Raw genomic sequence first — 13,186 nt, 5'->3', positions numbered from 1 at the left:
AGGAAAGTTCTGTGTGACAACAGCCGGATCCTGTTGGGCCCGTTGATTTGTGTGGCGCTTTTCTGGGTGATTAAGTCATTCATCAGGCGGCGGCATTGCGCCGGCGACTAAGTAGAAAAAGCAACCATTTTCTTTAATGCGGTATTCTAATGAAGCGTCCTGCCGAATAATTAGAGGTTGTGTAATGTTCCTGGGCCCCCTCAGCCGCATCCCCTAGGCTTATCTAGCTGCCAAATATTTTCCCACTCACTTTTTTCAATTAAAAAGTTTCGCCTTTGTCATGGCTACGCAATAAATATCCTGGCTTGGCGGGGGGGGCCATGCGGCGTATGCGTAATAAGCATTCAATGATTGGGCACACAGAGCCAGAGTCTAAGCTCATTTAATTGGTATTAATAATGGTCCTGGACAAAGGACCAAGCTGTTGCCGCGCAACCAGACAGGGAGAGAGGGCAGGTGGGAGGAATTTCAGCGGAAATGAGCCATGCACTGAGAATAAAAATTCAAGGGGTAATTAAAGGAATATTTGGTAAGAAATGAGCCAAAAAAAGTTCCACAAAAATATCTCCCTCAATGTTATATTAAAAGATAATAATTCCCTGAACGGAAAACCTCGATTCTTTTTAAATTAAAAATTTTTTCTGATTTTTGTCAGTTTCCCTCTTTTTCCCCAGTGTTCTTTGGCTGGCATTGGAGGCAGTGGGTGGCCGAGCATCTGTCAAGGTCATCGCTAAGTAGTTTAGTTCTGACATTGGCATGCTCAGCAGTGCAAATGCCTTGATAAACGTTGCAAACGAAACGTTGGCTGTATTTTTTATGGCTCACAGCATATTTATTTTGCAGAAAAGGGCGAAAAGAGGAACTTCTGGGAAAGGGGATTTTTCCCATTCATTGTTATACTTGGTGGGGGTGGGGATTTTGGCTTCTTTCTAAGCAAATTTTTCATATTTGTAAAAACTTTAAAAAATTTATAGATTGAGGGACATAAAGTTGATTGTGAATTTAACACAATTAAAAGATTTATTACTTGTAATTATTCTCTAAAAATAGATTGTAATATTAATGTTGGTATTGAGACTACTTTTAGTTTCAAATGCTTATTTTTGCCTCCAACATAATCCCCATCAAAACCAACTTATTGTCACGTCCTCCAAAAAACAAACAAGAATAAAAAAAAGAGGAAGGAAGCTCCTTCAGACACATCCGGGCCAAGTGTAAGCTTACATTTCTGGACACTTTATGGTAAAGTATTATGACACTTTGCGAATAGTTGAGGGGAAGTGAGTATTTCTCTATTTTTTATACCTCACTCTGCGAGTGGAGGACGTATTCATTTCCGAACTGCTTGTTGATTCCTTTTTGCAGTACTATTTTTTATTTTTTGTGTGACAATTCGTGGCACTTTGTTGTCTTGTTTGTCCCAGTTTGTTTCGCTTGTCAGTCGTCCTTCGTTGTTCTGTTCTCGTCCTGTTTTCATTATTAATATGCCAACTGCCTTTTGTTTGGCGTTCCCCCTCCCACGCCAGAAGCCACCCACCTTTCGACCGACTTTCACCCGCTTTTCATTCTTTTCTACTTGGAAATTTGAGAAGCCAAGTTTCCTCCATATTCGTGTATTCGTGTTAGTGACAGAAATTATTCTTGTTGACACATAAAAATTGTTTAACCCTTTTTTTTTGTTGGTGGCATGAAAAATGATAGCAAATGATAAAATGTTTTCGTACGTGAGGGGGCACTGAGGAAAAAAGTATACAAATATTTGATATTTAAGAAATAGTTTGGATAGCCAGAAGACAAAAAAAAAGATATCGATATCAATACTATATCGAAAATATTATTATGTTTGAAATATCGCATTTAAAAAATCGAAAAATATTATATCTAAATAATGTTGTCTAATTTATTTCTTTCACTTTTTAAAGTATTTTTTCGATATATCATTGATATAGCAAATCGATTTATCGGACTTACTTATGATGTAAAATAATGATAATTTATTTATCAACTTTTTGGTCAAATATCGATAAATCAATATTTTTTAAGATCCCTACCAAAAATAACAAGTCTAGGTTCGCTTTAAAGCACGATCGGAAAAGGATTTGCCTTAAATACTAGTAAAAGGTTTTTAATTTATCTTAAATCTTTGATGTTATTTCTAATATTTATGTATATTCCATAGTTTTATGCACATATAAATTTAAGTATTGAGTAAATCCAAAAAAGGACCACAATTTTCTCCCTGTTTATGTGTGTGTTAAGCATTTGGCCAAAAACATTTCCCAGACATTGATGTATTTGGGTCAGATGCTGGCGCTGTTGGCCTGGCCTAAACTTCCCCCAAAAAAGGAAACCCGGAAAAATGCCAAGAATATACGGATGTATATATGTAGTTATGTATATGCTGGCCACGCCCGCTTTCCGGCTCATTAACATGGTGAAAATTTGCATAGTTAATTGCTTTTTAATTGTTGTGTTTGGAATTTTCAATTGCAGCCAAAATATTTATATATATAAACATTATTTTCCGAGGGTTCGGGTTCGGGTTCATTCCTTAAGCTTGGCACGTTTTATGGCTGGAAATTTCTTTATTTTGTGCGTGGGCTGTGCCCCATTAGGCAAATGGAGTTTGCAGCTTGGCTAATGAAGCATAGTTTTGAGATTTGCCACGCCCCCCTATAGCATTCGCCTCCCCCATCGCACTCAGACAGACTTCAATTAGCCGCCTGCCAGCAGCAATGGCAGAGTTTTTATTTTCGCTCGCCGTTTTGTTTTTAAGCATTTTTTCCCTGTTTTTTTTTTTTTATTTCGTGGGTTGCCTTTTGCGGTCATTAAAACTAATGGCAGCTCAGTGGTACTGGTTGGCTTTAAAAATCCCCACACTTGCCCTCGGGCCGAATGAAGCGGGACCAACCGGATATATCATTTGACCAGAAAGCCAAACAAATAAGCTCTTACACACACACACACAAAGAGAGTCAGGTCAAAACCGAAGGGAAACAAACAAAAAATATAGCAAAAAAAGGAGCCCAAAGTTTTGTTGGCTCGCATGCGGTCACAAAAGAGCAGTAAATTAAAATTTACTCGACATGAAATTGAAGCGGCACAGAGTCGTTGCCTGGCACCCTTTCCCACATTTCCCCACATTTTCCCACATTCCCCACCATTTTTGACTGTGAAAATTCATTCATTTTTGGTGCACTTGCCTGTACGTGAGATGGTGTCCATGGGGCATCGCTGGGTATCCTTTTTCAGTCCGATTGTAAATGCATTTCACCAACTGAAATATCAAAGGAAAAAGCCATTAATAAATATTAATATATTCTTACCACAACAAATAAAAGTAACTGGACCATTAATTTCTGATAAGATTATTGTATTATTACCTTTTAAATTCACTAAATATCAAATTAGCGAAACTGTATAGGTATATTTCATAGAAAAGTTGATTTATAAATCCAATTTATGGTTGGTTAACCGATATTCTGTTTGATATATTGAAGAAAAGTAATCTGCAAAGACACAAGTAAATCAAATTAGAAAGCTTTTTTTGATATATTTAATAATATCTATATAATAACCTCACATGTGATATATTTCTAAGTTTATTTCAAAAACACTATATTTTAGATATAATATAGATCTAATTTTTGTAGATATACCATTTTATTCCTCGTCCTTTGTCATAGTTCATTTCCTCATTCGTTTTGATCCTTTCCCGGGAATTCGCAAGGATCGCCGCCTGCAATCCGGGACAGACCAGGACTTTGCTGACTGCACTTCATTTTGGTCCGTCTCCGGTTTGTTTTTCCGCCAGTTTGCCCTGCGGTGGCCTGTGCCCCGAAGGGTCTCGTATTTTACGTGGTCAAAGTTGTACGTTCCGGCGAACTACCGACATGCAAAGCAGATTTTGACCAAAAAAAAAACCAAGTCAGGGCCACTTTGCAGTCGACACGCGTGCAGAGATTAAATGGGTTACAAAAAATCGGCATAGCCTGCGGCAGTGGTCAGACATACAAAAAAAGATCCAACTATTTTAAAGAGCTCCAATCAATTATCAAGTTGAGTCAGTCCACTGGTCGCTGTTACCACAATTTCCCGTTAAGCGACAATTTCCGCAGCGATTATTCAATGTCAACTAAAAAGTTACAAAAACCGTTCGAAAAACCAGCAAAAAGCAATTAAAAGCAGCTGCTGCCTGCACCACCCCGTTGCATGTTTATTTTATGTGGCAAAATATGTTTTCTTTTTCGGGGCGAAATATTTATGTAAGCTCTACTGCAGTTTATTTGTCAAGCCGGACGGACATGCAGATGTCGGAGGTCCTGCCGGAGGATTAGATGGATTTATCGCACTGTGACAAATATATATTGTGTAAATCATTTCGATGGCAACATTTTCAGGACCCTTTGCTGCTGTATACTGCAACGTGTAAAATTTATCGCAAGCTAAAACGAATTAAATATGTTCAGGGAGAAAAGAGGAGTGCGGATTATTGGCTTTGGCTTGCAGTTTTTATTCAATTAAAAGAGAAAATATATGAGAGTGTGGCAAAAGGTAAAAAATAAAGTTTTTACTGAACAATTAATTAATACAATTTAAGGTAAGGGAATTGCAATTCGAATTGCTTCTTCTGACTTTAAAGATCTTTTATCCGTAAGCACTTTTACAAATATGCTTTATACATATTTCTGCCATTTAAACTCAATTTATATTCGGTAAATACATTTACTTCGATTTTAAAGGGTATAAACACCGCTTTAAGTTCACTTTGCTTCAATAATGTTTGTAATTTGAGCTAGAAACAATAAAGGAAACTAACTTCAAGAAGCCCTTGCAGTTTGCAATTGAATTATGTTATCGAATAGGAAAATTGTCATAAAATATTGACATTATTTGAATCGATATTTATCGATATTTTTATATGACACTTTTTTCGTAAAATCCGCATCTTAAAAAACTCATAACTAAGTCAAAAATGCATTAATTTTAATTCAGAAAGCTTTAATATGCTAGTTTTTATTAGGTTGTAATATCTGCGTACTTTAAATTTACAATTTAAAGAAATTCCATTTTTTATCAATTTTTCAAAGATCAAATTTCATAATTTTACACCTTATAAAATGTGAAAATTTTGAAAAACTTAAATTTATGTCGGACATAGCTAGATCCACTCGGCTGTTGATGCTGATCAAGAATATATATGACTTATATGTTTTAGAAGCTCCTGAGTAAAATTTTTTGAGTTGATTTTCTTAACAGTTTTATATGAAAATTTGTTCTACAAATCAAAGCCTAAAAACCCATAACTAAGCCAAAAATGCATTAATTTTAATTCGGAAAGCTTTTCTATGCTAGTTTTTATTAGGTTGTAAAATCTGCATACTCAATTTACAATTTAAAGAAATTCCATTTTTTATCAATTTTTCAAAGATCAAATTTCATAATTTTACACCTTATGAAATGTAAAAATTTTGAAAAAATTAAATTCTTGTCGGATATAGCTAGATCGAATCGGCTGTTGATGCTGATCAAGAATATATATGATTTATAGGGTCGGAAATGACTCCTTCTATGTTTTTGAAGCTTCTGACTGAAATTATAATACCCTTAAAGAGATATAAAGAGTATCAATAAACATTTACTTGACAAATTTTTAGATAACTTTTGTGAGGATATTTCAATATAATCCAATTTAATTCAGTTATCAATATTAACCACTAAACCTAATTACACACCAAGCTTCAGAGTCCTCAGGTTTCATTCAAAGCCCTCCAAATAATATGAAAATTATGCTGATTTATTTTTTATATTTTTGCTATATTGCAGTTCAACTCAAAAAAAAAAAAAAAAAATTGATTGACTGGATTTTGCCGAGGGCATGGCTTAATTAGCTGCAACTCATCCACAGCTCTCGATAATGATGAATTAGCTTAGTCCCTGACCCGCTCCAGGGCTCCTCCTCCTGCTCAGAAGCTGTGGCCAAACAGCAGCAGCAGGAATTTGCTGGCAAATGAAATTTCCTCCATTTTACAGTCAAACTGCAGCAGCTTGTTGGAGTTAATTGAATTGTTGTTTCACTGGGGCCCTAGATATTGCCAGTGTACATATACACCATATATTAGTTATTGATTTCCCACAGGTTGCGATATGTGTTTAATGGCAATCAACTCAAAATGGGGCGAGAAACGGGAAATGCATTGAAAATGCTGAGCCCATGTTTCAATCAATTGGAAAACATGAATGTTTGGGATGTAGCAAGGGGTCATGGGGTGTATATCAAGAGAAAAATTTCGATATGATGTATTGATACAAATATTCAGCTTAAAATCATATCTAAAGGATTGTTAAATATCGACAAATATAAAATTTAATAGTAAAATATTAAAATAATATCTCGCAATATTCAATATTAATATCAGTTTTCGTTTAAATATAGATTTAGTATCAATATTTTCTGTAACCCCTAAAAGGGGACTCAAGATTGAAGAACATTATAATTTTCTTGTTCTGACGATTCGGACTCGAACGTTTTAAGAAACACAAAATTATGTATTACTGACTTTACAATAGTATAAACTCAAATTAGCTACTTTTCAAACATTATTGACTTTATTCTACATATTTATTACATTTCAGAAGTTTTGAAAGATGTTTTTCGCAAGGAAAGGTCAGCATTTAAATTGTTTAAATTAATTGATAAGAGACCGTGCCAACGGTTTAGCACTGCCTCTTATTTAATTATAAATTTTATGGAAAATCGAACGGTATATTGAAAAAATAATGGAAAAAAAGAAAAAAACCCAACTCACATGCAGTTGCCAGGAATATGCTTGCAGGACATAAAACAGGCTGAACGGCTTATGTGATATCGAAACATGCTGAAGATAATATGGGATGCATTTCATGCAATTTACTGATTGCAAATCTCATCCTGATCCTCGGCAGAACCAGCTGCCGATGCCTCTGAACTATCGTCCTCGGTCTGCGTACCGGCCTCATCGGTGTACTCATCGGAGGAATCATTAAAAGCAGTCTCTACAGCGCCCACATATTCGTCGTCGTCGCTGGAGCTGTCGTAAAGCTGATCTTCGCCATCCAAATCGATGAGAAGGCGCCGCAAATGACGCAGTTCGTCATGGGCGCGTGAAACCTTGCGCTCCAAAGCCTTCATTTGGGCCTGCGAACGTGGGGGAACGTTATTTTTATTATTGTGCATTAACATATACATATGTATAGTTTTTCACATAATAAAACCCCATAGCAAACCTGTGGAATAAGTGGACATCCTAGGGCATGAAGAATGTACATCAGGGGATCCGCTGGCGGCGGATCCATTGCGACCAGTTGCTTCAATATATCCAGCAGCTTGGGCAAAATACCCTTCTCCGTCAGATAGTCAATGTACTCAACTTCTTTTTCGGTCATATTGGGTGAATTTAACAGTGCAAATTAAAGAAAATTTAAGAAAAAACAGAGACTGAAAAAATTTTAATGCGAAAACTTTTTTGCCGGGAAATAACTGTAAACCCAGGGACGCTTTGAAGCCAGCCTCTGGCGGAAGATTTTTGCACTAGCGAAAAAAGCGCCAAGTGTGACTGTTAACAGGTTAACAGTGTGCTGTTAAGCGCGGACTTCCCGGGTTTTTGCGCCAAGTAGCGCTCTTAGTTCAATAATTAAAATTTTTGAATATATTTTCGTGTATAATAGACAATTTTCAATTAAAAATCCCTCAATTAGTTTTGGTTTCTCTCATCATTCTTCTCCTTCTTCGAGGATGTATTTTAAATCCCAGTAAACGGTCACACTTTCAGTATTTTTTTTTTCTGCAACAAACACTGTTTAAGTTTTGCCAGTGATGAGATAAGCTAGATTCTGAGAAAACAAAATTAATTAATGTAATGGATATATTATATAATATTATTGGATATTAATTAATGGTATTGGATATTTTAATTCAAATTTTTTGCAATTTGGAAATTAAAAACCGCTAGATCTGGTTATAAAATATCTAAAGTCACGGAGTTAACTTACGTTCTCCTCTGAGGAAATTTTACTTAAATTTTACATTCCAATTGGAAATTTGACACCATGTATGAGAATTCTACTTCATGTATCTGCAAACGTGTAAAATGTTTAACTAAACACGTGAAATGTAAAATGTTAATTTTCAGGCAATGCTAGCCAGAAAATAGCAACTCTGGCTGGCACGACAAAAACAAATCTAGCAACAAATATAGTCAAAATTCGAAAGGGATAATTCAAGTTATATATAGCACCGACTTTCAAACGAAATGGAGAAGTTAAGCAAAGCCAAGAAGGTGGCGCGCGAGGAGAAGCAACGCGACCAGAAGCTGGAGGAGCTAGTAAGTTTTGGTCCAAGGAGAAATCCAAGAAAAGGAACCATCGCGAACCGGCGTTGCAATGGAAACGGCTATAAATAAATCGGGTTCTTATGGTTATTTTCCCCTTCCCCCCAGGTGCTCAAGTCCCTCGAGGAGTGCCCCTCCACCGAGGACAAGGTGAAGTTTCTGCTGCAGCGCCATGTGGACAGCGAGAAGAACGTGAGCCGGCTGACCTCGGATCTCCGCGTGCTGCAGCGTCAGATGGAGAGCCAGCAGCGGGAGAAGGAGCAGATGCAACGCGACCTCAACAAGAGCGTTCTCATGCGCGACAAGCTGCAGGAGGTGTGTCGCGAACAGCAGCGCATCATCAAGTCGGTGAAGAACGAGAGCCTGCTCCAGATCAAGGTCGAGGAGGAGCGCCGCAAGGAGAGCCAAACCAAGTTCCAGTCCTCTCTGAACGAGGTTCAGAAGTCGCTGGCCAAGAACAACGAGGAGAACATGAAGTTGCGCGATTACAACATCGAGATGACCAAAAAGTAAGAGGCAACCTCATGGCGCATGCCGCCGCCGCACGCCCCACTGCTGCTCCTTCTAAATATAGACACTGCATATATAGACACACACACACTCTGCTTTGCGATCTGCGGTAACCATCTGGCCTCCTCCCGTTTTAGGTTAAAGCTGCTGGCCGAACAGTACCAGACGCGAGAGCAGCATCTGGAGAAGCTCAACGAACAGGTGCAGCTCGAGTCGCAGCTGCACCAGGCCAAGCTCAGCAAGGCCCAGGTGGAGGCGGCCATGGAGAAGGAGATAATGAAGAAGTGAGTAAACAAAAATGATAAAAGACACTGCAACTAACATACTATTATCTTTAAGGGAGAACCAAATTGGCTTGGAGAAACTACTGCAGGCGCAGCGAGCCATAAAAGATCTCACCGAACGAGAGCACCAGCTCAAGGAGCAGCTGAACATTTACACGGCCAAGTACGATGACTTCCAGCAGTCCCTGCAGAAATCCAACGAGGTCTTCGGCAGCTACAAGCAGGAGCTGGAGAAGATGTCCAAGCACACAAAGAAGATCGAAAAGGAGGCACTGGGATGGCGTCAGAAGTATGAGAAGGCCAATGCCATGGTCATCGATCTGGCCACTGAGAAGCAGTTGCAAACTCAGCATTCGGATCGTTTGCAGAAACAAATCCAGCAGTTGCAGAAGCTACTCCGTGCTCTCCAGCAGGAGCGCACTGCCCTGCACAAGGTCCTCAGGGATAATGAGATGGAAATCCCAGCTCTTCCGCAATTGCCGCCCGAACCAGAGCCATTGGTCGTGAAGCCTGCTAGTGCGGATACGGCGAAAATGGAAATGATGACACGGAACTGCGCCGAACTCAAACAGACGCTGGCCAACCTGCAGAGCCAAATGAAACTGCTCACAACCACCGAATCGAAAGCAGCCACCGAGGAGAGGAACAAAGCTGCCGCCGCCGAGGAGCAGCGTCAGGCAAACAACGCCAAGAAGAACCGGCTGAAAAAGGAGAAAAAATCAAAGGCTAAGGCAGCAGCAGCAGCTGCTGCCGCTTCCTCTTCTACACCGAATGAGGAACTAAACGGAGTTCAGGATCCGATAGTCTCCGACTCGAATGCAGAAGTAGAAGCGGCTGGTGATGGACCCGGTGTGAAGAAGACTCAAGAGCAGACCATTCAGACTGTTCCACAAGAAAAGGAAACTATAGGCGATGCCGCTAAAGCCACCTCCTTTGATATAAACGAAGTGCCTGCCCTTATTGATGCCAATGCAGACTAAACTCTGCCGACTGTTCAATTGTACACCCATTCAGATTAGGGAAGGGTTCAAGCTTTCCCATTAATGCATTTCGTGTCATTCATGTCTCAACACAAAATGGTCAACAATTATAATCAACAGAGCATAATTTTGTACTAGTTATTTATTGTATTTTGTAAATTGTATTTATTTTATGGAATGTCAACGGTGATCGTGTGTTGCTGTTTAAACAAATTGAGTAAATCGTGTTTCCTGCAACAAAATAAGGTTATATGTTTTTCTTAATGGGGCTATAATATTAATTTGACATTTTGGTTATTGTAAGATTTAATTTCTCTCGATATATGTACGGATTATGTTTATATGTTTGTATGTTCCGTATAATCTATTAGCCCTTTTCTTCTATATCTATATCTTCTAACTATCTTGTAGTTTCAAAGATGCAGATCCTCTCTTTTCCTACCTTTCTTAATTTAGTTACACACTCTCTTACATTTGTGCACTTTGCAGCTCAATTTGTTTGAAGTTCTTAAGATATGTTCAAGTGTAAAAGTGACCGACATTCCGTAGCCGTGTTTCTATGGCCAGCGGCAGCGGTGTGGGTCCTCGAGAAATCGCACAAGCTCAATGGCCGTGAGTTGCTTTCGTCACGGCGGTTGATGCCGCCGCAGTGTCTGGCGTTGCATGCAACACATTGCAATGGAATCGGGCCGAGTGGGTGGGAGTGGTGGTGGTGCTGCTGAGTGGTAGTGGTTCGTGGTCAGGGTCGTTATAATTGCGCCTTAATTATTTTCAACACGCAGCTGTCATTTTTGCCGGGCCCCAGATTTCCGCTATAAAATATTCAAGACGCATGCAACGTGGCGTATGCGTAATGCCAACAGTTGGCAGCGGTCACTCGGTGTATGTCCCTGTGTGTGCTCGTGTGTGTGTGGTTGAGGGTGTTGAAATAAAGCCATTTAAGCCACTAAGATAATTACTGAAATTAATTTAAATTGCATAAAGAGTTGCATATGAAAATGGGGCCAGTAATGAGAGTCGCCAAGGTCCCAGCGGATAGCTATCCCCTCATTTTCCAGGATTCCGCAATTATGCCTCGTTGAGAGCTCTGAAGGAAGCCAAAGTAATTTCAAAATTTAATTAAAAATATTCAAGTTGGGTAACGAATTAAGAATAATATTTATATGAAACTTTTGCCCTGAAATCCCAGAGCCTGATGGCCCATTAAGCGGTATTAAAAGTGTCTTCGCCAGAACCCCCAAAAGTGTCGGGGCAACAACAACGACAACGTCAACGACACTTGTGCATATTTCACACCCTTACACACACACACACACACCCTCCACATACAAGAATGTGTGCACATTTCACAGGCAATGAGCTTTTGAACATTTAATGAGTTAATACGCTAAATTTGAAAGCCGCGCAAGCGTGCGCCAAGTGCTCCTAACACTTGTCCTCCTCAGCGGGCCAAGTTGCCCATTTGCAAACTTGAAAAATGAGAATGGGAAAGCCAGGAAGTTAAATTTCACGCAAAAAAAATAAATTAATAAAATAAATTAAAGAAACTAGAAATATATTGGTGATATACTTGGTTTCTCTATAAAGAAAAGCATACGTTTTTAGGGAAACAGTTGGATAAATATGTTATTGAAACGTTAGCTTATCTACATAGTCAATGAATACTTCCAATTTTTAAGTTTCCAGCTAAGAAACCTAAGAAATAATTATACAATTCTATTGAAGTACGCATTTTTTCATGTTAGAAATAACTAATATTAAGTTTAGGATATTCTGTTCTTCCAAACAAACCCAATCATTTTCAAATTTCAGTTATTAATCCCATTATTTTTTCCAGTGCACTCCCACACTCATGCCCATGCAAAACACTAAGCACTTGTCATTTGGGCTGTAAAACCTTCCCCGTCCGTTCGTTGGTGAAAAACACTGCAAATGTCCAACACACGAGCATATGCGAAATAGCAGCAAACGCAGGCGTCAGCTTCCGGGAGGAAGGGAATCGGGTGGCGCGTGAAGGGGCATCGTTTTCATCCCAAACTCATGGGTGTCATTGCTCACAGGACCTGGTACTCTCAGTCTCAGCCTGCAGGATAACAGCGGTGTAACATCAGAGTCATTTGGGAAACAGAAATGTTAAGGCTGCCAGACTGCTTGACTCTGTGTGTTAAAGGACAACGACAACGACAACGACCACGACGAGGACGACAACGAGGAGCACCATGGCAATGGGAGAGAGCGCAATGTGTGGCAATATTTTTGACAGCCAATTGTGCGGGTTGAGCAAGATGAATGGGCGATAACGGCACAGTGGGACTTAAGGAATTCAGGAGACTATGCAATTATTAAGAATAATTAAGTTTTTAATTCGATAAAGTGAACTTTATATATTTTGGAAGCTTAGAATTAGATGATTAGGTTAAAAATATCAAAGCATTTATACTGGGGATATATATTATAAGTAAAATGTCCGGTATGATCGAAATAAAATATCTATTTCGAAACGTTCGAATTTGAAATTATATGAAAATTTTCACTAGTAATATCGGTATAGAATCGGTATATTAATATTTTCTTCCTTTCATATTTATGAAACATTTTATTTCAGGATTTCACTATTTATAATATAAATTAAATTTATATAAATTAAATAATTTAAAAATTAAAATATTTTAAATTTAATAATTTAAAAATTAAAAAATTTTATATTTAATAATTTAAAAAGTTAAATTAAAGATTTTTCGTTGTATTTTTGGTACATTGTTCTTTCAGAAACGTTTTAATCAGTAGTTTTTTACAAAGCAGCAGTTTTATTATGTTAAATTATAAATATGGCTAAAGAAAATAGTAAAAATACAAATGGTCACGAAGGACAACATTATTTTTTTAAACTTAGCTTGTTGTCCAACGTTTATTGCTTATTTGAAATCAAAAATTGTTCTAAGGGTTTTTCCTATAAACAAATGCTTCCAAATATCACTCATACGCCATGTACTCCCTTTGAAAATTCATATTCCGATTAGTTTTTCCACTGTAACCACCGAGG

The 13,186-nt window shown here is 38.2% G+C and overlaps 3 protein-coding genes across 4 annotated transcripts in view; 1 reads left to right on the top strand and 2 right to left on the bottom strand.

The window, feature by feature from the left end:
• LOC110186896 (Lipophorin receptor 1) overlaps positions 1-3,509 on the bottom strand; it is a 122,742-nt gene extending 119,233 nt beyond the window's left edge. The window contains exons 1-2 of the mRNA XM_086840564.1: positions 3,384-3,509; positions 3,204-3,277 (exon numbers count right to left, since the gene is read on the bottom strand). Of these exons, the coding sequence (XP_086696690.1) occupies positions 3,204-3,232 (29 nt within the window). The 5' untranslated portion in view covers positions 3,233-3,277; positions 3,384-3,509. The remainder of the gene's footprint in view (positions 1-3,203; positions 3,278-3,383) is intronic.
• LOC110186716 (protein bourbon) lies at positions 3,384-7,557 on the bottom strand. Of its 2 annotated transcripts, XR_002319840.2 has the most exons (3): positions 7,267-7,557; positions 6,810-7,177; positions 3,384-3,509 (listed from the first exon to the last, which is right to left on the bottom strand). XR_002319840.2 is itself a non-coding variant. In XM_020955988.2 (2 exons), the coding sequence occupies exons 1-2, from the start codon at positions 7,423-7,425 to the stop codon at positions 6,911-6,913; spliced, it is 426 nt and encodes a 141-aa protein (XP_020811647.2). In that variant the 5' UTR covers positions 7,426-7,557; the 3' UTR covers positions 6,588-6,910. The 2 variants fall into 2 exon arrangements, 1 of the variants encoding a protein (XP_020811647.2); XM_020955988.2 differs by lacking the exon at positions 3,384-3,509 and having other exon boundaries at positions 6,588-7,177.
• A 605-nt stretch (positions 7,558-8,162) lies between these two features.
• Positions 8,163-10,388, top strand: LOC110186470 (beta-taxilin). The gene is made up of 4 exons (XM_020955657.2): positions 8,163-8,363; positions 8,478-8,878; positions 9,017-9,163; positions 9,219-10,388. Exons 1-4 carry the CDS (start codon positions 8,292-8,294, stop codon positions 10,141-10,143), a joined length of 1,545 nt encoding a protein of 514 aa, XP_020811316.1. The 5' UTR covers positions 8,163-8,291; the 3' UTR covers positions 10,144-10,388.
• The last annotated feature ends 2,798 nt before the right edge of the window (positions 10,389-13,186 follow it).

Source organism: Drosophila serrata, unplaced genomic scaffold (genome assembly GCF_035046125.1).
Source record: "Drosophila serrata isolate PLE 108 unplaced genomic scaffold, ASM3504612v1 contig_382, whole genome shotgun sequence".
NCBI classification, from domain to species: Eukaryota; Metazoa; Arthropoda; class Insecta; order Diptera; family Drosophilidae; genus Drosophila; species Drosophila serrata.
Note: the sequence above shows the minus strand (reverse complement) of the source record. Positions and strands in the feature narration are given on the sequence as shown.